The 25,065-nt window shown below is 47.0% G+C and overlaps 1 protein-coding gene across 6 annotated transcripts in view; it reads left to right on the forward strand.

Moving 5' to 3' along the window:
• Positions 1-24,319: 24,319 nt before the first annotated feature.
• HOMER3 (homer scaffold protein 3) overlaps positions 24,320-25,065 on the forward strand; it is a 55,608-nt gene continuing 54,862 nt past the window's right edge. For 2 of the 6 annotated variants that reach the window (XM_084826307.1, XM_084826306.1), the window contains exons 1-2: positions 24,334-24,486; positions 24,861-25,046. Coding sequence is in view for 2 of the 6 variants with exons in the window: in XM_084826309.1 (XP_084682435.1) it covers positions 25,042-25,046 (5 nt within the window). In the remaining 4 variants the exon portion in view is untranslated. Of the gene's footprint in view, positions 24,487-24,651; positions 25,047-25,065 lie in introns of those variants that run through there. The other 4 variants (XM_084826304.1, XM_084826308.1, XM_084826305.1 and 1 more) reach the window with 3 other exon arrangements.

Consider the following 25,065-nt stretch of genomic DNA (forward strand, 5'->3'; position numbering starts at 1 on the left):
AAAAGGCACAACATCTGTTCTGCCATAACACCTCTTTTTCCTTCTTCTTTTCTTCCTTCCTTTTCTGATTTTGACTGCTTTTTTTTTTGCATTTATCCATTTATACCATGTAATCCAGTGCAGGGGGAAAGATAATCACTCTCTGCCATCTTTTCCAAGGACTGTTGTATGCCAGGTCTCCCTCCCAGCTGGTACAGCTCCCTGTTGTGACCTACAGCTGGTATAAACACTGTGTTAATTTGTGTCTTGGCAAGAGACCCCGACACACATGGTTCTGTCTCTTTACATTTGCGTCCTCATGACTAACCAACCCAGGGATTTGCAGCGAGTAACGTGACCTCACTGCAGGGGGCATAATTTATCTATTTTATCATTTATTTATTTACAGCATTTATATACCACTCCGCAGCTAAACAGGTTCCAGAGCGGTGAACGATAAAAGATAAAATGATAAAAAGAAAAAAGAAATAAAGCACCATATTTTAAAAAATGCTATTTTTAGAAACACAGTCCCGATTAAAAAAAAAAAAAAACTTGCCTGGTCTGTCAAGGAAGGCTTCCTGGAATAAAGATGTTGTCATAAGGTGCTGGAAACAACAGTGTTAGTCCCTGCCTGAGCTCCAGGGGCAGGGAGTTCCACAGGAAGGGGGCCACCACACGGAAGGCTTTTCTCCAGGGGGACTCCAATCGAGACTTAGGTATATGCAGAACCACCAGGAACATCCCATCTGATGACCTCAGTGACTGGGCAGATTGATATCATTATTAATATGATGATGATGAACATTGATACAGGACCTTTGAGTGTTTCAAAAGCGCTTCTGTATATTAATTATTTACCACTCATTCATTTTTAAGGGTTATAACCCATCTTTCCATCCAGTGATCTCCATTACGGTACATTGCAGTACATTACAACAACCACTGGTGTGAAGGAGTCAGGGCTCACAGAGACACAGGGCTGGTACCTGTTTATGAGCAGGGATGCTAACACCATCTGTCATCCCTCCCAGAATTCCCTCTGAAGCTTAGCTGCAACCCTCACAGTAGCTGTGGGGAAAATGAATTCCCTCAGCAAGAATAGCAAGGTTGTGAGCTATCCCTGTTGTAATGCGAAGTATGGGCGGGGGGGGGGGAGTGTCTGGTCCTCTGGTCCCAGTTCTGCTGTTTTAAATATGTCCTGATTTGTAACTTTTCCTGCCAGATGAATTATCTCTACCCGGAACCTTTCTATAACTTCACAATCCCACCACATGTGTTTAAAGATCCCTCTCTGAGCACAGTCACTCCAGCATTGGGAGCTGCTCCCCTTGTAAATATAGCTGATTTTTACAGGCGTGAGATGCCATCTATATATATTTTATTTATTATTGAATATAGAGCTGAACCAAATATTTTGGCCACCTAATGCGAAGAGAAAACTCCCTGGAAAAGACCCTGATGCTGGGAAAGACTGAAGGCAAAAGGAGAAGGGGACGGCAGAGGATGAGATGGCTAGACAGCATCACCGATGCAATGAATATGAACCTGAGCATGCTCCGGGAGAGTGCGCAGGACAGGAAGGCCTGGCGTGCTATGGTCCATGGGGTCACGAAGAGTCGGACACGACTTAACGACTGAACAACAACAACAATAAAGCTGAACTCCCTGGTGGTATTATTATTATTATTATTATTATTATTATTATTATTAACATTTCTATACCACCCCATAGCCAAAGTTCTCTGAGTGGTTTACAAAAGTTAAAACATTACAATACAATATATGACGTTTAAAAGCCATTTACCTAAAAGTACACAGACAACATACACAAACAACATATAACTAAAAACAAACCGTTTGACAAAAAAATCCAGCAATAAAACCAACACAGCTTAAAAACAACACAGCTTAAAAACAACCCAGCTTAAAAACAGCATGCAAGAGTCAGCACAAGGAACCAGAGTTCTGAAACGGGAAGGCCTGCCGGAATAACAGCGTCTTTAGTGCCGGCTCAAAGACTTCAGCGAGGCCAGCAGGCGCATTTCAACCGGCAGGCCGTTCCACAGCTGAGGGGCGGCAAAGGAGAAGGCTCACAATAGGCAGCCACAGCAGAGAGCCCGCCGAGGACCTGAGGTGGCGGACTGGGATGCAGGGGAGAAGGCGCTCCCTAAGGTATATATTGTTTTAACTGCATTTTCCCTCAGCTTAGATTAAATTGATTTGTGCAGGGATATTGCCCACAAGGAATTCCGGTGACCTTCAGTGGTGATACTGAAACCTTTTTCCCAAACCAGCCTTATGCCATTCGTGTCTCCCACTGACATTTCTATATGCATTTAGTATATTTGCGAGACCAGACCTTTTGAGATGAGGTTAATTTCTTTCAGTAGGAGTTCCAATGTGGTTAGAGGTCTTACCACCTGTGCTTTCACTTGAGGAATCAAAGTAAAATGTGTAATTTGGGCCAGTTGGGGACTGTCATGATGAACGCTGGCACTTCAGAATTAACTACTGCACTAACAAAAATACAAAAAACAATACCTAGCAGTGTCCAGCCTTTCCCCCTCTTGCAACTTCGTGTTTGAGTCGGGGGAGGCTTAACATCAGAACATCAGAAGAGCCCTTCTGGATCAGACCCAGGGTCCATCTAGTGTCAAGATTCCCTTAGCCCCCACTTCACTTCAATGCCCAAACATACACAGACGAGAGGCTTCAGTCTGCAGCTTTTACTCCATTACTTCACAGGGTCATACAGATGCAAATTCTCAGAGAAACTCTCCGTCTACCAAGGAATGCCTTCAGGGGATTCAAATGGGATTTATGAGAGTTTCCTGCTGTTTGAAGAGGGAGGCGGTCTGGCTAGCCTAACTTAAGGGGGGGAGGTCCCTCTCTTCCCGTGAGGCTTCTAAGCGCAGCTTCTCACACAAGATCAATCAGGTAGACCGTCTAAGTTCCGCCCCTGCCTTCTCTCTCTTTGGTCTGTGCCTGCGTCCGGCATCTATTAGGTCAATCTCTGTCAGGGTTGCCTCTGAGCATATAGAGTGCCACAGCAGTTAAGATTCTGAGGAAGAGCTGCAACATGTGGGGGAGGAACTTTCCCAGGCTTCAGAGGCACAGCTGGATGGAGAGGCCCTCCCTTCACACTCCCCTGTGAGTGATAGCGAATGCGGGGAGGTGAGGGAAGGACAACCTGAACTCTTAGACGCAAGGCGCAGACGCAGGCACAAGCGGGGAGTCGCAGGAGCTGAACTCAGGCGCTCTGCTCGATTGGCTCGGCTTCGACAGCTGTGTCACGGGAGAGGGGGAGATCTTCCCCTCCCACCCCTTAAGTTGAGAGTTTGCCGCCTTTTCCAAAACAGAGACCAACTTTCGTAGCTCCCCTTTGAACTCCTTGAAGACTTTTCTTTTGTAGTCTGTGAGTCTCTAGCAATTTGCATCTGTATGCCTCATTAGGGTAAATGGGATTAAAGCCTTAGAAATTAAGCCTCTTGTATGAGTGTTGATTTTGTCTATCAGAATTCTCAGCAGGGAAAAAGGGGAATCCTGACAATCTCCTGTTCGCTGCCTCTCACAGGGGTGGGTGGGTGAGGAGGGACCCTCAAGCTCAGCCATCTGGATGTTTGCAACCTGGGAAGCAAGCCTACTCATGTCTGGACTAGCCTGGGAAAACACCTCCGCCATGTCTGGCGGTTCTCCTTCAGAATCTGAACTGCTATCCCACTCCCTGCACGCAGAAACACCCCTGACATCTAGTCCCGCATTCTGTTCACTCAGTGGCCCACCAGCTGCCCACAGGAAACCCAAAAGCAGGACATGAATGCAACACCACCCTCCTGCCCATGTTCCCCAGCAACTGATGCACAGAGGCTTAGCTCATCTTAAACACAGTGCCAATCTTCCCCCTCAATTTAAACTTAGAAGAAGCCTTGTATGGGTGCCCAGAGTGGGCACAAAGCACACCTCATTTTCCCAACCCCACTCTGTTTCCTGCTCGGTGTAAGCCAGAATGCCTATGGGAACCCCTTGGCAGCATGTTTAAGTCAGCCAACCCCCACCCCAATTAAATGCTGATGGACATTTGTCCACCCCCACCCTCAAAGCAGTAGAAGCTCTCTCCTACCTTTCGCGCGGGATGAATGGTCCCCTGAAAAGAGGGTGGGTAGGTTTTGGTTCAGTGTTAGACAGTGGGGACTAGTGGCTTCAATGTCAGTGGAGCAGTGAATCTGCTCTGGGTTTTACTCAGAACCAGTCAGAACTCTAAAAGAGCTATCCAAGGTGTGGAGCACGTTGGATAGCTCTTTTAGAGTTCTTCATGAAATTTTATTTCATTTTGAAATAAGGTTAACAAAATAAAGGCAGCAAAAAGAACATATGAACTAATAAACCAAAATCACTACAGAAACAAAGGAATTCTCTAATTATCTGTCTAATGAAACTAAAAATACAAGTTCTAGAACATATAAAAGGAGTGTGCATAAGTGTATGTCATTTTGTGTGCTTGTGCATATTCATCAGAAAAAACAGAGGCAACTGTACTTGGTTGGAACTTTATCAGAAGTTTGAAGTGCCTCAACATGGGAAATGAATGGAAACTGTGGTGCCCTAATATCATTCTTCAAGTTAGGATTCCTTGCTCACCACACTTGCTGAGTAAGTTTATACATACTCGTAGCTTCCCAAGTTTTATTAATCCATGGCTCTTTAGTTGGTTGCTTTGGGGATTACCAGTTACATGCTATACATAACTTTGCAGCTGTATACAATTGCTTATCTTTATGGCAGAATCCAGGAGCATTAGGTTAAAAAAAAATGAAGCAGCATTGCTTTAGGAGTTACCAGTGGTCTTACATGAAGAAATTCCTGACGCTAATCAGCAACCATGTTCCAAAACTCCTGTACTGTAGAGCGTTCCCACCCAAGATGAAAGTATGAACCAATGTGACCACAGCCCTTCCAACAATATTGGCTATAATTTGGATGTATTAAGTGAAGCGTTGCAAGGGTAATGCCCCAGTTACTCAGAACATGGATGGCTTCTTGAATAACTTTGACTGGTTCTGACTGAAACCTGGAATAGATTTACCGCTCCACAGACATCAGAACCGCTAGCCTCCACTGGCATTAGACAATACAGACCTAGGTCTGATTCTGTATAAGGCAGCTTCCTATATTCCCCTGTCATGGTGCTTAGATTGTAAACTCTTTGGGGCAGAGACTTATCCTCCTACATTCCTAAAGTACCATGGACATCACTGGCTGTGAAAGGCCTACAGAGGCAAAGAGAAAAAAGGTCAGGCTTAGAGGCCTGGAGTTTTCTGGTGGGAAGGGATATCCCTGAGAGGAGTAGTCTCATTTCTCTGGTTAAGTGTCAGTTTCATTTCCCCAGTTAAGTTTCATTTCTTCAGGTTTGCAACTTCAGTGTTTTTGCTTTTGAGGGAGGAGGGTAAAGAGAGCAAAAGATCCAGTAATCGCAAAGACAGCCAGAGCATGAATTGGGAGCAGAGCCTGAAGAGTGAGCAGGAAGAAGCAGCTTTTCAGGGTACATAAAGAGAGCGAGAGAGCCAGTAAGAGAAGAGACAGCCAGAGCCTGAAGTGAGAGCAGAGTCTGAAGAGGGAGCAGGGAGAAGCAGCCTAGAAGTGTCTAAGAACAGCTAGGGTAAAGGAACTTGTGTTTTGCAAATTTTCTTTTCTTTTAAGGCCTCTTGTATCACTCAGCTCTATTGTGTAAATACCTTTAGTTGTGATTTGCTTATTTTAATTTACTAGTAAACTGTTGTGGTTAAACCCTGTGTCTAGAGTGTCAATCACCCCACATTTACAGCCGAAACCCCACGTTACTGGAAAGGAGAAGGTAAAAGAAGGAAGGTGGGACTCTTAAGGAGGTCAGAGATCCTTAAGGAGTTGCTCAGAGGGTCCAGGTCATAAGGGGAACTTTGACACTGGCACCGTACAAACAAACAAACAATCTTTCCCACCCTCTGCTCTCTGAGATCCTTTTAACAGGAGATGCCTAAGACTGAAGCTGGGACTGTGTACTGGGGGTGGGGGGGAGTATGTGCTCTGCCCACTCTTCTTCTTCCTCCATGTAATAAAAATGCTCCAGGCGAGGCCTTGAACCCACACAGTCTCTGCGTTAAAGCTGTAAGCACTACTTTGTCAGCATCACACTCCAGTTTGTGCCACTGAAGTGCATTGTTCTTGGGCCCTCTTCACAGGAGAGTCAAGGCTGAGCGAGAAGGAGGCTTTCAGAAAGCGGCTGTTGTGCAACTCTGAATGCATTTGAATGTCTCTGTGAAGTTTTTATTTTCATCTCTCTCTCTTCTTTTTCCCCAGAGGGATCTGGTTCAAAGCGTCAAGAATGGCAACACTTTCGGGTGCCCCAAATTGGGAGGGGGGGGTAAAACCTTTTTCACAGAGACATATGTTGTGTAAGCAATTGGTACGTCTATAAACGTTTAGATGTGACAGCTGAATGCCACTAAATCAGCAGTGCGTGGGGGGGGGCAGGGGGGCGTGTGTCAAATTAGCGTTGCAATCCTGCCAGGGTGCAATTTTTGAACTGTGCTTCCATTATGGGTGGGTGGGGGAGGTGGCAGAATGAGTTTGGCCCCTTTACCTTTTGTGCCATCCCCTTAGCAGCTGTTTTTAAAAGAGTATTGTAGTGGGGAGGTGGCAGAATGAGTTTGGCAGTGGAGTGGGGGCACGATTTAGCTAAAATTGGAAGGAGTCTGGGTTGGGTCTTGAGGATTTCAGAAAGGGCCACCTACCTTTCCCTCCATAATGTGAGCACTCAAAGAAATTGTAGGGTGCATTGAGATGTTTTTGTTATTTAGATATCTAAGAGAGCAATCCTATGGTCGCTAGCGTCTGGGGGACCTTATGGTATTTCGGATTCCTGGATCTGAGGCCAGAGACAGCGCTCGGACCTCAGACCTGGGAGTCCGAGCTCCCTGCCTCTTCCCTGTCCCAGTTGGCATGGAGAAAACTGTGCAGGCTGCCTCTAGGAGCTCGCAAATGCAAAGGGAAAGGGGGTGGTTCTGTGGGCAGGGAGGGGAGGAGACCGGGGTGGCTGGCTTATGAAGAGTCCTCTGGCTGCCCCAGCCTCCTTCCCTTCCTCTCCACAGAGCCCATTTAGCGAAAATGCAGGGCAAGGGGAGCACCGAGGTTATGATCACTTCCGTGCTCCTCCCATCCTGCATAGGATGCCGGTTAGCCTCAAGTTTGGAGGCTGATGGGCATTCGGATAGGATTGCCCCCTTAGATGCCATTCTCAAAAGAGAGTCGAGGTGACGTATAACAAAATTTAAACATACAAAATTTAAAACAGCTCAAACAACCCAGCGTGCGGCTGCTGTAAAGAAGGCAAATTCCATGTCAGGCATAATTATAAAAGGAATTGAGAATAAACCTGCCAATATCATACTGCCCCTATACAAATATAGGGTGTGGCCACACTTGGAATGTGTACAGTGCTGGTCACCACACCTAAAAAGAAATATTGTAGAGCTGAAAAAGTGCAGAAAACAGCAAGTGGCCGGAGCATCTCCCCTATGCTCCCCTATGCTCCTATCTCCCATTGTAACCTATGAGAGAAGGTTACAACAGCTGGGATTGTTGAGCTTGGAAAAAAGGAGGGTCTGGGAGACATGAGAGAGGCGTACAAAATTATGCCTGGTGTGGAGAATGTGGACAGGGAGGCATTTTTTCTCCCTCTCTCAAAATAATAGAACTCAGTGAGGTCATCCTATGAAGCTGGTGGGAGATTCAGGACAGGTAAAAGGAAGGACATCTTCACACAGTGCATAGTCAGACTATGGAATTTGCTACCATAGGATGTAGTGATGGCCACCAATTCGGATGGCTTTAAAAGGGGGCTGGACAAATTCCTGGAGGAAAAGGCTATCCATGGCTACTAGTTGTGATGGTGATGTGCTACCTCCAGTACCAGAGGCAGTGTGCCTATGTGCACCAGTTGCTGCGGAACATGGGCGGGAGGGAGCTGTTGCACTCATGTCCTGCTTGTGGGTCTCCCATCTAGAGCTGGTTGGCCGCTGTATGAACAGAATGCTAGACTAGATGGACCCTGGGTCTGATCCAGCAGGGATCTTATATAATTATCCACTAAAATACAACCACTTCATAACAAGCCAGTACAACCACCCTAGTGGTACTTGGAGTAGACCCCGTGATATAAGTGAGACTTAAGTCATGATTGCTGTGTTATCACACGTTTTCATTCACACATGCACAAACTCACACAGTTCTGGTGTCCAAACTCTGAAATACAGGGATCTTCTACAAAGGTGTGGTGCCCACACAGCAGATTGTGCCCCACACTTCAAAAAAATGAAGTGAGCTTCGGCTATTGGGTGGTATAGAAATGTAATAAATGGAACAAATCAATGATAAAAGGGGATGTTTGCTCCCTGGCAAAGCTTGCAAAGAAATAACACAGTTAGGTTTGATTACTATACCAGACCTTTAGCTCTAGACTGGCAAATTATTCATACTAGCCATAATAGAGGTTGCGAGAGTTGAGAGTTCACGAAAAGAAGAGTGGGGAGGGAGCTAGGGAAAAGGCAAGGGGTTGGGGTTGAGAGCTGATATGCAGCAGGACTTCCTTCATGTTTTGATGGCCCACATGAGGGGCAGGATGAATGGATTAAGAGCAATTTTAGGAGAAAGACAAGGAGATAAGAGTCAAAATCTGTCTATTTTCTGTATTTCAGAGTAAGGGGGACACCAAGGAACTCACTTCTTGGTTGGTCACAGATAGTTAGAAACACAGAGGGTGCAGACTACCCCCCTGGTCTACCAGGTCAGAAATTCAAAATGGGACCATCCCCTCTCCCCGGATGTTTGAAAACACATTATCAGTAAACATCAAAAAGAGAGGCTTTGGGATGGGCAATGCTGGGGGAGACTAAGCCATTATTAGGAGCCCTGGAGCCAAGCAATTTGGTTGCTAAAATAGAATTCAGAATGGAAAGCCCCAAAACAAGGTCTGTCCTTGGACCCTGAGGAAAATCGCAAGCACAGAGAGAGGGAATTGAGGGGAAGCAGGAAAGGAAAGGATGGGGGTGCACTTGAGACACTGAAACATCTTGGCACAACACCCCAAGCTCCTAGCTTGTCCACTGAAAGAGTTGGTGACTCATGAGAAGCAATGCTACTCCCTCGGCTTGGCTCCCTGGGATTTTGAGGGGGCCTCGCTGAGGTCTGTGACCAGGAGGTTCTGATCACATGCCCAGGGCAGGGGGGCCTGGAAGCGTCCAAGGCAGAAATACTGAGCTTACAGTGAGATCAGGCTGCACAATGAGAAGTCACAGTATATCTAAAAACAACTTGCTTGAAGACATTGTTAGATAGATGTTGTCTTTGTGTATATTGTGTGTTCGTGGGTTTTTTTTATGTCAAAGGTGTTTAACTTCTGTATACTGTATTTTTAATGTTTTTAATCTTTGTAAACCACCCAGAGAGCTTTATTTTTATAAACAGAAATTTATTTTTAATTTGGCTATGGGGCGGTATAGAAATGCTAATAATAATAATAACAACAACAACAACAATAACCACCACCACCACCACCAGGGAGTTGAGCTCTATGTGGACACGCAAGGCAACAAGGTGGTGCAAGCGAAAAGGGGGAGAAACTCTCTCTGGCCCTGGGAATGTGGGCTGGCAGGGTAGGAATGGGGAGAGTGCTAGGATGGATGACAAGGCATGGCCTCAGAGCCAAGTAAACCCCAGCTCATCCTTGTGCTGTGTGACAGGGAGCCTGTTCCCACCCTGTGTGTCCTATGAGTGAAGAGTTAGGCAGTAGAGAGGCCAAAGGGTGTGCAGTTTCAAAGGACGTGAGGATAGGACCAGAGAGCCCCTGACATAGGTAGCTGTCAGTCACAGAGCTGGCCAGAGAAGACAGCAGCTGGTGTGAAAAAGCAGCTCTTTAGACCAAGGGGGGTGTAGGAGGGACTGTTGTTTTATTTAAAATAAAGGCCATGGAAATCAAAAGAAAACATGTTTCATTTAATCAGATAGGGAGGAATGGTTTTCAATGGACAGGTCCCAATCCCATGCAAACTGAAGCATCCTCTGACCTTAATCCGACACAACCGTTACCACTGCTAGCTGAGAATATCTGCCAGGATCTAATGGAAAGCTAACATTTGCACATATTTACACCAGCACTGGTCTCCGGTCTTGTGTGTGCAATAGAACCCCCTCAGAATCTGACTTTGCCTAGCAACAGTGATGTCACAGGTGGGTGTGTAGGCACAATATACCTCTTCTCCAAAGATGGAATTGCTTTCTCCATGGTAACAGCAGCACTGTTGTTCTCCCCCCACCCCCACCGCACACACATCCAGATGCACCTGCCCTGTGAGCCCACAAGTGTTGCATAATGGCACCTGAAATCTTTCGACATAAAGACCGCAAGCATATTTTTTGCCTTGTTGCTAGTGAGCGCTGTGCATTCTTTTGATAACTCCTTAGCCCTTGATGGGAGTTGGGAGCTTTTTCTATCTGCTCTGAAGACTACACGGTTGTTAGAAGCAGCTGTTTCAACACTGGCAGTCTTACTCAAATGCAGTCATTTGCCAATAGACCCAGGAGTACCCTTGCCTCTTTGGTTAATTGCTTTCATCTCCGTTTGAATCCAGCAAATGGTGACTGTGATTTTCCCAGAGACCCTGCATGAAAGCTTTGGGCTGTGGGGGGCGGGGTTTTTACAATCCTGTTGCTCAGGGACTAGCACTATTTTAATATTAAAAAGCAAGGGTTGTTTTTTTTAAAGTGTAAAGCATCCCTGACTCCAGGGAAGAGATCGAAGTGTTCCCACTCGGAGTCCATGTCTCTAAAGTGCTGTATCTTAATTTTTAACCTTGGGCTGAACCCAGGGAATTCCCACGTGTAGGATCGGCACAGCGGCTTGTAGCAAGATCTCTGGGCTGTTGCTGCCAAGCGCAGCTTGTACAAGATAGCAAATATTAAAGAGCGGAACGCACATTAAAATTTCAGGAGCCCCAAACCACCATGCAACACATTTTAAGCAGCGTTTCCCAACCTCCCAGAATCAGAGGCAGGGAGGTTGTGGGTTGTGGGAGAAAGCTGGGATTTCGCTCTGTGCTTTCTTTCTCAGGGAGCCGCTAAACAAATAGAAAGCACTTACATGTAGGGAATAAGTTGGTAAAAGGCACGTTGTCCGTCTCATCCACATGTCATCCATGGTACACACATGTGCCATCGTCAGGATGTTCTTAATTTAATACCTTAAAATATCACAGTGCCATCCCAAGTGGGATTTCTCCAGCAAACTAATGAAACAACTAAATTACACACAGCAGCGATATTAAAATCAGCAGACCAGCCCAAATGCAATCAATTCAGCACGAAGGGTAACCTGATGCAGTGGCTGTCTGCACCCTGAGGAAACACGCATCCAAGCAATGTTGTTTTGGAATAAATACACAAAGGGAGGGGGTTCTCAGGGGGCAAGGAGCTCCGGAGTGGAAGGGCCACTGCTGAGAAGACTCTTTCCAGCGCTCCCATCCTCCACAACCCAGAAGATATGGAGCAGGGCCATTTCTGATGGTCACAGTACAGAGTTATGATCTACATCAGGGGTGCACAGCATATCTCCAGTGTGGGGTTAAATTGCCCCCACAAGGCCCTCTGTGGGCTGGAAGATGTCAGTGAGTGTGGCCACGCCACTAACATCATCACCCCGCCCCATATTTGCTTAATTCAGGCTGAGTTCAGTGCCTCGCTCAACATGGAGAAAGGGGCTTAGCCAGTGCTGGGAGGAGCCCCCACTTCTCCCAGCTCTGGCAGAGTCCTCCACTTTGTGCACAGCTAGTCTCTGAGGGGACCAGCTGCTTCACCAGCTGAGTCAAGTGCTTAGGCCACTCTTCCCAGGTCCAGCCGAGTCCCTCGCTGCCCACATCACCACGGTTATCTCCAATCTGAGATAACAGCAGGGGATTCCCTGAACATCTCTCCCCCAGTTGGGAGGGGGAGTGGCGCACAGAGGAATTCCCATCGTTATCTCTGATCAGAGATAACAGCAGGTAATCCTCCAGGGACTGATCAGAGGTAACAGCGGGTAATCCTCCAGGGACCGGTCAGAGGTAACAGCGGGTAATCCTCCAGGGACCGGTCAGAGGTAACAGCGGGTAATCCTCCAAGGACCGGTCAGAGGTAACAGCGGGTAATCCTCCAAGGACCGGTCAGAGGTAACAGCGGGTAATCCTCCAAGGACCGGTCAGAGGTAACAGCGGGTAATCCTCCAAGGACCGGTCAGAGGTAACAGCGGGTAATCCTCCAAGGACCGGTCAGAGGTAACAGCGGGTAATCCTCCAAGGACCGGTCAGAGGTAACAGCGGGTAATCCTCCAAGGACCGGTCAGAGGAAACAGCGGGTAATCCTCCAAGGACCGGTCAGAGGAAACAGCGGGTAATCCTCCAAGGACCGGTCAGAGGAAACAGCGGGTAATCCTCCAAGGACCGGTCAGAGGAAACAGCGGGTAATCCTCCAAGGACCGGTCAGAGGTAACAGCGGGTAATCCTCCAAGGACCGGTCAGAGGTAACAGCACGTAATCCTCCAAGGACCGGTCAGAGGTAACAGCAGGTAATCCTCCAAGGACCGGTCAGAGGTAACAGCGGATAATCCTCCAAGGACCAGTCAGAGGTAACAGTGGGTAATCCTCTGGGGACTGATCAGAGGTAACAGCGGGTAATCCTTCAGGGACTGGGGCTTGGTGGGCAAGCCCCCCCCCCGGAGGATCCAAGGAGGCTCCGCTGGTGGAATTAGGTTGGGTGGGGATTCTGCACTCTGATCTACATGCAAGTCTACCTGTTATTTCTCAAGTGGAAATGCAGTCCTCCTCACAGGAATTTCACCAAGCAGGGAAGTGTCCTTGAATGGGATGAACAGACATCTTGCCACTGAATGCACTATAAGAATCCTGCTTTTTAATTTTTAAAAGCCATGCTTCTAGCCCTCAAGGTTTGGCAGGCTTTGGAAATGTGTGGGCTGTGTCTTGTAAAGGCTCAGAAGCTGCATGGGGCCTGGGCACTTGGGTGGGTGAGTAATCAGCAACGAAAATGTTTTTTAGGACCTGTGTTTTGCTGTCGCTATAAATTACAGTGGGTGACAGAGAAAGTAGATCAAATGGCAGGTGTTCCAGGAACTGGCAAAGAGACACATGCATTATCCTTCTTGGCAGCAAATATAGTGATCAGGGTCTTGAGAAGGAACTCCCAAGGAGTGTGGAGGGAGGAAGACTGTTTGAGACACAAGAAATGTGGGGACAGGAAAAGGACTGTGAAGAGAAGACAAAAAGCTTCAATGGGTGGGAGCAAGAAAGAAATAAAGCATAAGGGCAGTGGTGTGGCGGAGGCAGGGCTCGCAGGGACGCAGCCCTGGCACTTTTTCGTTAGCAGGGGCTCTGATGTCATCTGCCACCCCCCTCAGAATGCCCTGGTCCCTCTGAGCTTAGCTGTGATCCTCGCTGCAGCTGTGAGGGAATGAATTTTCCGAGCAACAACATAGTCCATGTTGGAATACAAAGTCTTTGGGATGACTTGGTCTGGAATGGGCAGTTAAGACCTCTTCGCTTTACGAAAGATGTGCTCCTGGTAGAGATGAAAACTCCTATAACTGGTTTGTTGATATGGATCGACACAGCTGCCTGAAATTTTTGGACCGCCCTTGGAGACTGTCATGATGAGCTCCCGCATTTCCAAATTTCCCATGACACCACTGTGTGTGTGTGTGTGTGTGTGTTTCAATCCAGCTGGGTGTGTGGACATTTCTGTTGGAGGGGGAGGGGAGAGATATAATGAAGGAGCTTAGGGAAGGCTAGTGGGTACTAAGGGAGTGTGCAAGGGGGCTGTTTAAATGAGAAGGGATCTGTCCATGAGGGCTCAGTTGAGAGGGTGAAGCTTCTACAGAATATCATATTTTGAAACCTAAAATGTTTGTGTGTGAGTGAGTGAGTAAATGGGTGAAAAAGATTTTAACACCCCTGCATTTTTTCTCAGATGTCCAATTGAAATACCCCTGCCTTACTCTCAGCTGCACTATTTTTGGATCCCAGTTGAAGGTGGTATATCTTACAAGGTTGTACAATCTTAGAAGGGGGCATGGCTGTGGGGCGGGGGGGGCTGTGACTGTCACAAAGGGGCCCTGCACTTCTGAATTTGCCACTACACTACTGCATGAGGGTGTAGAGAACTTGACAACATGTGGACTAGAAACTTGAAGTTGAAGAGAGTATGACAGTGAACCAGTTCAGAGACTTTAGGCGAAGGCTGGCATGGTTGCAAGAATGAAGGGAGGAAGGTTAGTGTAGCAGAGGGCTAACCACCCTGGCCTTCTTTTATTTATTATTTGTTTATGATTTATTGTATTTCTATACTGCCTTTCTAAAGCCAACCAGGGCCAGCCACAATCAAATAAAACCATGGCCAAACATTAAAAACCATAACCACGGTTTCAAAGATGTGTCTTGACCCCCTTGCTGAATGCTGTCTTTCTTGTTCAGCAAAGACCAGAAGGTAGCCCGTTGCCCTTGGTAGCAGCCCACGTCTCAGCTGCACCTCACTATTCAGCCTTGCAAACTCCTTCTGGGCGTTTAATGGGAGCCGCCTGCAGTGGGAAGAGGCCAAATATCTCTTCCGTGCCGGCGTGCTGGTTGCTTTTAATATGACAGCCGCTGATGGCAGGCTCTACCAGTGCCAATCTGTCGAAAAGGCTGACGGGGGAGAATTTTGTGTTATGATGGCTGTCTATCTTCTTTACCCCCGGGGGCAAGAGACAGGTTTCATGGCCCCAGAGCGTGACCTGTCAAACCAGACATGTGCTGAGTCCACACTTCCAAAGAGTGAGTTCACAAGACTGTGGACCCGGTGAGACAAGAGCAACCCCCAGATAATCCAAATAATTCACTTTAATTACCATTATTTATTAAATTTCTATACTGCCCCATAGGCAAAGCTCTCTGGGCAGTTTGCAAAGATTAAAAAACAAAAATACAGTCTACAGAGGTTAAAAGCCACATACATTAAAAATAACAACAACAACAACAACACACAAACAGACAATATACACAAAGAGAACATATATCTAAAAACAACCTCAAGCTCAACCATAACCATAAGACAAATCCAGGATCAATTGGAACTCATCGTATGCTGCCAAATGCCTAGGAGAAGAGAAAGATCTTGACCTGGCACCAAAAGGATAATAATGTTTGTGCCAGGCAGGCCTCATTGGGGAAATCATTCCATAATTGGGGGCGGGGGGGCACCACTGAGAAGGCCCTCTCCCTTGTTGCTGACTTCTGAGCTTCCCTTGGAGTAGGCAGCTGGAGGAGGACCTTAGATGTCGAGCGCAGTCTACAGGTAGCTTCGTGTCAGGAGAGGCTGTCAGGTGTGGTCCCACGCTCTGTAAAGCTTTATAGGTTAAAACCAGCACCTTGAATCAAGCTCGGAAACATACAGGCAGTCATTGCAAGCGGGCCAGAGTTGGTCTTATATGTTTGGACCTTCTGGTCCCCGTTATCAATCTGGCCGCTGCATTTTGCACAGTCTTCAAAGGCAACCCCATGTACAGTAATCAAATGTGGAGATTACCAGAACATAGACAACTGAAGCTTTTGCTTTTGAGCGCTGCCTTTGTCTACCTTTTCCTTTTCTTGCTGTCCTGGAACATTTACAAGGGCCACTTGTCTCTGCTCTGGAAAACCACTGGCAGGAGGTCGGCAACAGCCAAAGTGGTTAAATTGGGAAGTTCAGAGCTGAGCCTGAAGCAAATGGGCTTGGCTTGGAAAAGCTCGACTGTATGGGCCATCGCCACCTCCGCCAGCGAATTAGCCCCACTGGTGAGTTCCTCCAAAGAGAGGCACAATGCAAAAGTAAAGCACAGCACCAACCTAACCAGGAGCAGGGTGGTTTGTGGCTCTTCAAACTGCCTGGTCTCAGATGAAGACCAAATTCCCAATAATGGTCATGGAGTATGGTGGCGACAATGGAGGGAGTTCAGCATCCCCTAAATCCCACAAATGGGGTCATGTATATGAGCTCCTTTTAGGACTTTTAAAAAAATCTCTTCCCTCCTCCCATTTTCAGAGGGTTTTGAAAAATACACATTTTGAAAGCAACATTTCTACTAAGCCTTATTCCTTTTCACATGACATTCCAGCAGTACTATGTTTCCCATGTTTTCAGGCTGCTGTGGCTAGGAGGTAATATTTTTGTGGCTAAACCAGCCTTCCCCCAGATGTGTTGGGGTGCAACCCATAGCTGGCTAGGGGATGGTTATGTGAAGGTTTGAGGCCTACAGAGGCAAACAGGAAACGGTCAGGCTTAGAGGCCTGGAATTTTCTGTTGGGAGCGGGAAACCCTGAGAGAAGTAGTTTCTTTTCTCTGGTTAAGTGTCAGTTTCATTTATCCACTTAAGTTTCATTTCATCAGGTCTGAAATTTCAGTACTTTCAGTTTTGAGGGAGGAGGGTACATAAAGAGAGCAAGAGAGCCCATAAGAGAAGAGACAGCCAGAGCCTGAAGTGAGAGCAGAGTCTGAAGAGTGAGCAGGAAGAAGCAGCCTTTCTGGGTACATAAAGAGAGCAAGAGAGTCCGTAAGAGAAGAGACAGCCAGAGCCTGAAGTGAGAGGAGAGTCTTAAGTACAGACTCCTAGAGGAGTCTTAAGTACAGCTAGGTTAAAGGAACTTGTGTTTCGCACTTTTTTCTCTCTCTCTTAATGCCTTTTGTGTCACTCAGCTCTACTGTGAAAATACCCTTAGTTGTAATTTGTTAGTTTTAATTTACCAGTAAACTATTGTGGTTAAACCATGTGTCTAGACTGTCAGTCACCCACATCTACAGCCTAAACCCCACGTTACTGGGAAGGGGAAGTTTAAAAGAAGGAAGGTGGGACTCTTAAGGAGGCAAGAGATCCTTAAGGAGTTGCTCAAGAGGTCCAGGCCATAAGGGGAACCTTGACAGATGGGAATTGCAGTTCAACACATCTGGAGGATGCCAAGTTGGGGGAGGTTGGGTGAAACAAAAGCTGCTTAGCATTCTCTGTTTGTAGTGCAGCTGTTTAAAACTGGGGAGTATCATATGTGAATCTCGGGGTGCTCACAAAGAGCAGTTTCCTTTTTATGCCTAGAAAAACTTCTTTTATGGAAGGGACTGTACTTTTTGTTGTCAGCTTATATCTGTTTGTTCATAGGTCCCTTTCTTGCCTTTGTGTGAACATGGCATTCTCTGCTTTTGGAATGGTCACTTTCCAGATTACTGGTTTCTGAAGCATGCTCTGTCATTCACCCCCACTCCCCCCAAATTAGAATTAGAGACTACTCTTATATTGGAGGTTTCCTTTAAGAATATGTGGGGGTAAAAATGACTCGCCCTCAGAGAAGGCCACCCATCATGTTGGTCCATGAATCACTGACTGGGGACAGGCTGCCTGTCTGGGAGGAATCCCAGAACAGTGATTCATGAAGAAATGCAAAGGGTAACATATTTCTTAGGGCAGAGATTCTGCTCCCTCTTTTACATCAGAATTGACTGACCCAGTTGCAGACAGAATTGCCTACCTCTACAACAGAGGATGATGATTAGAAGGAGCAGTAACTCATTCAGGGTGCAATGGGCAGCCTCCTCTGAAAGCAGGTAACTCTGCTGTGTGTCTGCATTGGGAATGACTGAATGATGCTGTCATGCAGGAACATGGCAGAATTATCTGCCCTCTCTCAGAGGAGTCTGATTAGAAGTACACATGCCTAGAACAGGGTCTCATGCAGAGATGCAGCATCAGAGGGGATTCCTTCAAACTTTATTTCTTGTGGCAGACTAGCAATTCCAGATGCTGTGATGGATCAAAAAAAGTATGAGGGAGTTCCTTTAAAGAAGGCACAGTCAGACAAAGACGCTGAAGGTGTTATGGGCGCCCCGTGTTGCATTTTAGATCCACAGCAATCTCCCTTTCCCTTTTCCCTCTCCATTTTCACTGTCCTTTTACCACCGCTGGTAAGAAATAGGCTAAACTCGAAGCTCGAAGCACGCCAAAGACACCTTGGAAAGTAGGACAAACAGTACCCTTGACCTGTTAGTGGTGGGCTAGTATTGACAGCTCTTTTTAGAAACTAATTATTTGGCACAGGGCAGATTAGCTTAATTGGGTCAGCAGGAACTGGAACAAGACGTGAACATCACAGGCCTCGTTCTGGATACCATCCTTGCCCTGTCTTGCTGAGAATCAGAAGTGCATCCTCCAAATTTGGTGACGGGAAATTTCAAGGGGCGATTTTATTTGGGGCATGAATTACTCAGCCGTTCACAAGTTTCCACATGAAGATCTCGCCATGGCTTGTGACTCAGAATCCTGAGATGCTGTTGCATGAATAGGAGGCTGGGCTTGCTGAAATTCTTGTTCCCCAAAGGCAAGGTGGGTGCTGAGACCATGGCCTCAGCGGGGCCTGTTTGAAACTACTGCCGCATGCCTTTGACCTCTGAAATGAGAACAGCAGATGCCTTCTCAAATGGGGACAGTGAGAGAAAACCCACACTGCTTCCTGAGCTTTCTTTCCTTATTGATTTATTTCATTTCCGTACCACCCAACAGCCAAATGTCTTTGGGTGGCTCACAAAAATTAAAACCCTAAAACACAGCAGGGGAAAACGTAATATAAACTCCTTGTAAGTTTGAAACAGAATGAAAACAAAGTAAAAACCAGAGTCAAGGCCAGCAGCAGGGCAAAGATCTAAAAACACAATGACTCGGTTCACACGTAATGGCAGCGAATTGCGGGTTAATTAGCCTACGATTGGCCGAGTTGCGTGCCGCGCTTGCTTTGCATAATCAAACTCCCATCAGCCCAATTGTAGGTTGAGGCGTGACGTGTGAACCCTAACCCTTTGGATTATTTGTGGGTTAACCAACCCAAGCAACTACCGGAAGTATAAGCTGGGTTTCGAAGAGGCAGAGGAACTAGAGATCAAATCGCCAACATTTGCTGCATCATGGAGAAAGCAAGAGAATTCCAGAAAAACGTCTATTTCTGCTTCATTGACTACGCTAAAGCCTTTGATTGTGTGGATCGCAACAAACTGTGGCAAATTCTTAAAGTGATGGGAGTATCAGACTACCTTACCTGTCTCCTGAGAAACCTGTACGAGGGTCAAGAAGCAACAGTAAGAACCAGACATGGAACAACCGACTGGTTCAAAATTGGGAAAGGAGTACGACAAGGCTGCATATTGTCACCCTGCTTATTTAACTTATATGCAGAGTACATCATGAGAAATGCCGGGTTGGATGAATCAGAGGTCGGAATTAAGATTGCTGGGAGAATTATCAACAACCTCCGATATGCAGACGATACCACCCTAATGGCAGAAAGCGAAGGGGATCTCAAGAGCCTCTTCTTGAGGGTGAAAGTAGAGAGTGCAGAAGCTGGTTTGAAACTCAACATTAAAAAAACTAAGATCATGTCATCTGGCCCTATCACTTCCTGGCATATAGAAGGGGAAGAAATGGAAGCAGTGACAGATTTTACTTTCTTGGGCTCCAAGATCACCGCAGACGGTGACTGTAGCCATGAAATTAAAAGACGCTTGCTCCTTGGGAGGAAAGCTATGGCCAACCTAGACAGCATAGTAAGAAGCAGAGACATCACCTTGCCGACAAAGGTCCGTCTAATCAAAGCTATGGTTTTCCCAGTAGTAATGTATGGCTGTGAGAGCTGGACTATAAGGAAGGCTGAGCACCAAAGAATTGATGCTTTCGAACTGTGGTGCTGGAGAAGACTCTTACGAGTCCCCTGGACTGCAAGGAGGTCCAATCAGTCCATCCTAAAGGAAATCAACCCTGAGTGCTCATTGGAAGGACAGATAATGAAGCTGAAGCTCCAATATTTTGGCCACCTAATGCGAAGAGAAAACTCCCTGGAAAAGACCCTGATGCTGGGAAAGCCTGAAGGCAAAAGGAGAAGGGGACGGCAGAGGATGAGATGGCTAGATAGCAACATGGATGCAATGAATATGGACTTGAGCACGCTCCGGGAGAAAGCGCAGGACAGGAAGGCCTGGCGTGCTATGGTCCATGGGGTCACGAAGAGTCGGACACGACTGAACGACTGAACAACAACAAAGCAACCCAAAGTTAACCGACGATTACTTGTTAGGCTGAGCACATAATGGCACACAGTCATTCACATTCCCACCATATATCTCACCTGGACAGGGCTTTATTATTTATTTGTTTATTTGAAGTATTTTTATGGCCGAAATGGCTCCAAGAGCAGCTTACATGCAATCAATAGAACAAGACAGACCTTGCCTGCAGGCAGGCAGGCAGGCAGGCAGGCAGGCAGGCATTTATTTAACGATACAACATTTGTATACCACTCCACATCTAAACAGAATCTGGAGCGGTGAACAACAAGAGATAACATGAACAAAAGATAAAAAGAAAAAAAACACAATATTAAGATTATTCTTCAAAAAACAGAGTGCCAATAAAATCGAGGCTGGTTAACCAAGGAAGTCTTCTTGGAAAAGAGCTGTTTTCAGGAGGTGCTGAAAATAACCTGGTGTTGGCACCTGCCTGACCTCCAGAGGCAGGGATTTCCATAGGAAGGGGGCCACCACAGTGAAGGCTCTTCTCCAGGCGGACTCAAGTTGGGCCATAGGTCCATGTGGAACTACCAGGAACATTATGCTTACACATCCCTGAGTCGGGCCCCTTACCTATGCCAGCAGACCCGCCAGGAGAAAAAGAGAAACATTCCCACCCGCCATTTGTTCCCTCAACTGTTGCAAGCCAGCAGAGGTTGGGAAGTAGAGGACCATTTGCCACAAAACTCCCCATTCCATCTTGCTCTGTAAATGACCAGAAGATGTGGTCTCTCAAGAGCTTAGAAAATAGCTGGACTGTTCTGACTGAGGGGATAAAAGGAGTTGGATTTATGGATTAAGGCTGGATTTATTATGCTATTATGGCAGCATTCCTCAACCAGGTGGCCTCCAGATGTCTTGGACTACAATTCCCAGCACCCCCCAGTGGGGAGTCCATTTATATATTTTATTTATTTAGAATATTTTTATAGCTGCTCCACATCAAAAAAATTTGGAGCAGTGAACAACAAAGATAAAATAATAAAACACCATGTTAGAACAATTAAAACATTTAAAAAGAAACACACTCTGAATTTAATAAACCGTGGCTGGTCACTCAAGGAAGGCCTCTTGAAATAGCAATGTCTTCAGGAGGTGCCAAAAGCAACACAACATTGGTGCCTGCCTGACCTCCAAGGGTGTAAGGGGGCCACCACGCTGAAGGCTCTTTTCCTGGTGGACACCAACTGGGCCAATGGTCCATGTGGAACCACCAGGAACATGTCCTCTGATGACCTCAGTGACCGGGCAAGTTGGTAAGGAAGGAGGCGCTCTCTCGGGTATCCTGGTTCCAAGTTGTTTAGGGCTTTGTACGCTAGTACTAATACCTTAAACCTGGCCCGGTAGCGAATAGGCAGCCAGTGCAGTTCCCTCAGCAAAGGAGTTGCACACTGAAAAGAGGCAGCTCCCGACAAGAGCTGAGCTGCTGCGTTCTGCACTAGCTCCAGCTTCCAGACCAGCCTCAAGGGCAGCCCCACAGAGAGCGCATTGCAGTAATCCCGTCTTGAGGTTACCAGGTTTTTCTCCAATCTAAAAAGACACGATGCACAAGGAAAAAAGGAATGAGGAAGGAAGAGGGGGGGAGAATTAAGGTCGTCTTTCAGCAGGGTTGGTGAAATGGCCCCCTTCCCCTCTCATGTCCTTCAGTTCAGCCTGCTAGCAGTGACAGAATGAGGTGGTTGTCTCAGGCAGAGGATTACTGGAGGAGCTGGCAGCTGTGTGTGCCATGTGGCTGGCGGAGGGGTGCAGTGGAGGGCATTGTCTCGCTGCCACTACTGAATGGCCAGTCAGCTTCTGTACGTGGAAATGGGTAGGGACCGTCACCATCTTGTCTTTTGCCTCAGGCAGCAAAACGTCTGGGATGGTGCTGAGTTTTCTTCTTTTTTACAATTGTCACAGCTGGTTAATGGTGCCAGCTCCAGGTTTTTGAGTGCCCTTGGCAAGACTCCCTCCCCGGGCCCCCTCCCTCAGTGGGTCTCCCTTCTCACTGCCGTGGTCACCAGCTGCCCTTGCGCCTCTTTCTCGTCATTGCCCCCACTTGCATGCCTGGCTGGCAGAGAGCCAGGGAGCAAGCGGCCCGTGGCGTCTCCTGCTCACCGCCTCCGTTGCCTGGGCCAGAGCGGGAGGCAGGGGAACAAGCCGGTTGCGACGGTGGAGAGGGGGAGCCACTCCAGAGGGCTCTTGTCAGTGGGCCCCTGCTGCGGTGTGGGCCCTTGGCAGGTGCCCGACCAGGCCTACCCTTAAAGCCAGTCCTGAGTCTTCGTGTGTTTTAATGATAACTAAGAAGGGAGCCTTTGAATCCCAGTTGCTGAGTAGCAAAGAGACAGGAAGAACTATCGCCTTTGAGTTCTTGTCTGCCTGGTGCTAGAAACAGGAGGTTAGATGGACCCTCTGTGTCTGAGCCAGTTCTGGGCACCACAGGTTAAGAAGGATCTTGACAGGTTAAGAAGGATCTACTAGGTCTTGTACCATCAACTGTATAATTGGGAAGGAGGGAGGGAGGGAGGGAGGCATCTTCTGTTGTTTAAAACACAGCCTCAGGAAAACTTGCAACGATAAATAACATCAACAGGAAGGAACGCACAGCTCTGACTGATAGTTCCCTGGGACTGCAGACTCTGGTCTCATCCATCAGCCAAAAGCCAAGGGCCACTGGGAGGGTCCCCCCTGCCCTGCCCCTGTTGCATCTCAGGATAGATATCACAGCATGGGGAAGACCATCCTGGCCCCATACGTCAGCCAGAGAAGGAGCAACTACAGGGAGCTTGTTTGGTCCTTCCCTGCCAGAAAGAACACCAACAAGAATGTTGAAACGAAGAAGTGGTATTCCTTCCGGTGCCAGGTGAGGGCCTTTTTGTTCTCCCAGTTTTAGCATTTTAGCTTCCTAGTCTTTTAGCGTTGGTGTTTTAAATCTGTATTTCAAATCTCTGCATTGCTGCTAGGTTTTATTCTGGTTATATTGTGGTTTTAATACTTTTATATTTTATATTGTTTTATCTTGCGCTTTTTGGTTTTAATTTTTGTGAACCGCCCGGAGAGCTTCAGCTATTGGGCAGTATAGGAATGAAATGAATGAATGAATGAATGAATGAATGAGTGGTGTCTGCATTCTGCATTTTTCCTCCTCCCTCCCAGCCCCTTTTCCTTTGGTGTCGTGTCTTTTACATTGTAAGCTTAAGGGCAACAAGGACTGTCTTAATATTAATTGTTGTAAGCTGCTCTGGGAGCCTGTTTTGGCTGAGGAGCTGGGTTAAAAAGATTGTAAATAACAAAAAGAAGGATTTTAGCAATCTGGAATGTATCCGGAAGAGGGTGGTGAAGATGGCGAGGGGCTCGAGACAAAGTCCTTTGAGGAAAGGTCGAAGGAACTGTGTATGTCTGGCCTGGAGAAGAGATGACGGAGAGGCCATAGGATAGCCATCTTCAAATATTTGGAGGGCTGTCCCAGAGCCAGATGATGGAGTGAGTTTGTGGGAGCCAAATCAGCAGGGTCCAATTGCAAGGAAGGAGATTTCAACAAAACATTCCAATGAACTTCCTGATGGTGCGAGCCTTGGAAATTGGTGGAGTCTCGTTTGTTGGAAGCTTTTGAACAGAAGCTGAACCACCTATCGGGGATGCTGTGGTAGTTTTCCTGCATAGCAGGGAGTTGGGCTAGGTTGCCTTTGAAGTCCCTTCCAATGTATTTATTTGTTACATTTATATTCTGCCTTTTCCTCCAAGGAGCCCAAAGTGACACACACAATCCTCCTCCACCACCTCCTCCTCCAACTCCCCATTTTATCCTCACAACAACCCTGTGAGATGGGTTAGGCTGAGCGTCAGTGCCTGGCCCCAAATCTCCCCGTGCACTTCATGGGGACTTGAACCCAGATCTTCCGAGCTCCAGCCCAGCACAGTAACCACTACACCACACTGTGCTTTCTAATGTTCTATCTTTAAGTGGCGTTTTTAGCATCTACTCTGTATCCTACGCTGCCTGGAAATACCTTTCAATTTAAAACTGGGCCCTCTGTCTTGCAGTAACTTTTGGCCCCTGGTGGTTCGACCCAGGTATCCTGAACTCCGCTTGCGAAAACGTCCAGAGCTCCTGCAAGAGGGTCTCTGTGTCTTTCAGTAGGTGGCGCCGTGGAGCTAACAAAGAAGACCCCGCTTTGGAAACAACTCAGAAGAAATGTGATCGAGAAGGAGCAGAGTTGGCAAAGGAAGGAAGAGAATTTTAAAAAATAAAAATAAAAAGGAGAACAAAGACACGGACAAAGAAAAGGAAAGAAAACCCCCACCACCACTCCACCACCTTCCACAAAGGACACAAACTGGGTAAGCAGCCCTGCTTTATTCTGATTTATTTTTAAATTTTGTTTAGGCTGTGCAGGGAAAGCTATTGGCTTGCCTGGAACAGTGGAAAGAAAGGAGAAATATTTGCACACACACACACACACACAAAACCAGCTGACAGCTTCCTCCTGTTTCCGCCCTCTTCCTAACACAAGAGGGGGAAAAGAGAAGCTGTTAGCAGGAGACCGAAAGTTCTTATCTGTGGGGTTCCCCAAGGATATGTGAAAAGGGAGACCCTCTTTTTGGGGGGCGGGGGCAGCTGTCCTAGTCTTCAACCTTCCCTTCCTGTCCCAACCCACTGGGAATGTAATGTATACATGCATTTATTTGTTTGTAATCTCTCCCTTTCTTTCAAGCACACATCCTCCCTCCTCTCTTCCTTGCCCTTAACAAACTAATGGATTTCCAAAGTGAAATTCCGGAGGAAATTTGAGGAGTATCCGGATCCGGGGAAAAAGCGAAAGAAAGGGGGGAAAAAGAGGCAACGTGGAGAGAGGATCAAAGCAAGAGCGGAAAGAAAAAGACAGGCTGGAGAAGATGGGGTGAGACACAGTTTTGACT

This window comes from Heloderma suspectum, chromosome Z (genome assembly GCF_057233095.1).
Source record: "Heloderma suspectum isolate Gila_16-S chromosome Z, 16-S_ref, whole genome shotgun sequence".
NCBI lineage: Eukaryota > Metazoa > Chordata > Lepidosauria > Squamata > Helodermatidae > Heloderma > Heloderma suspectum.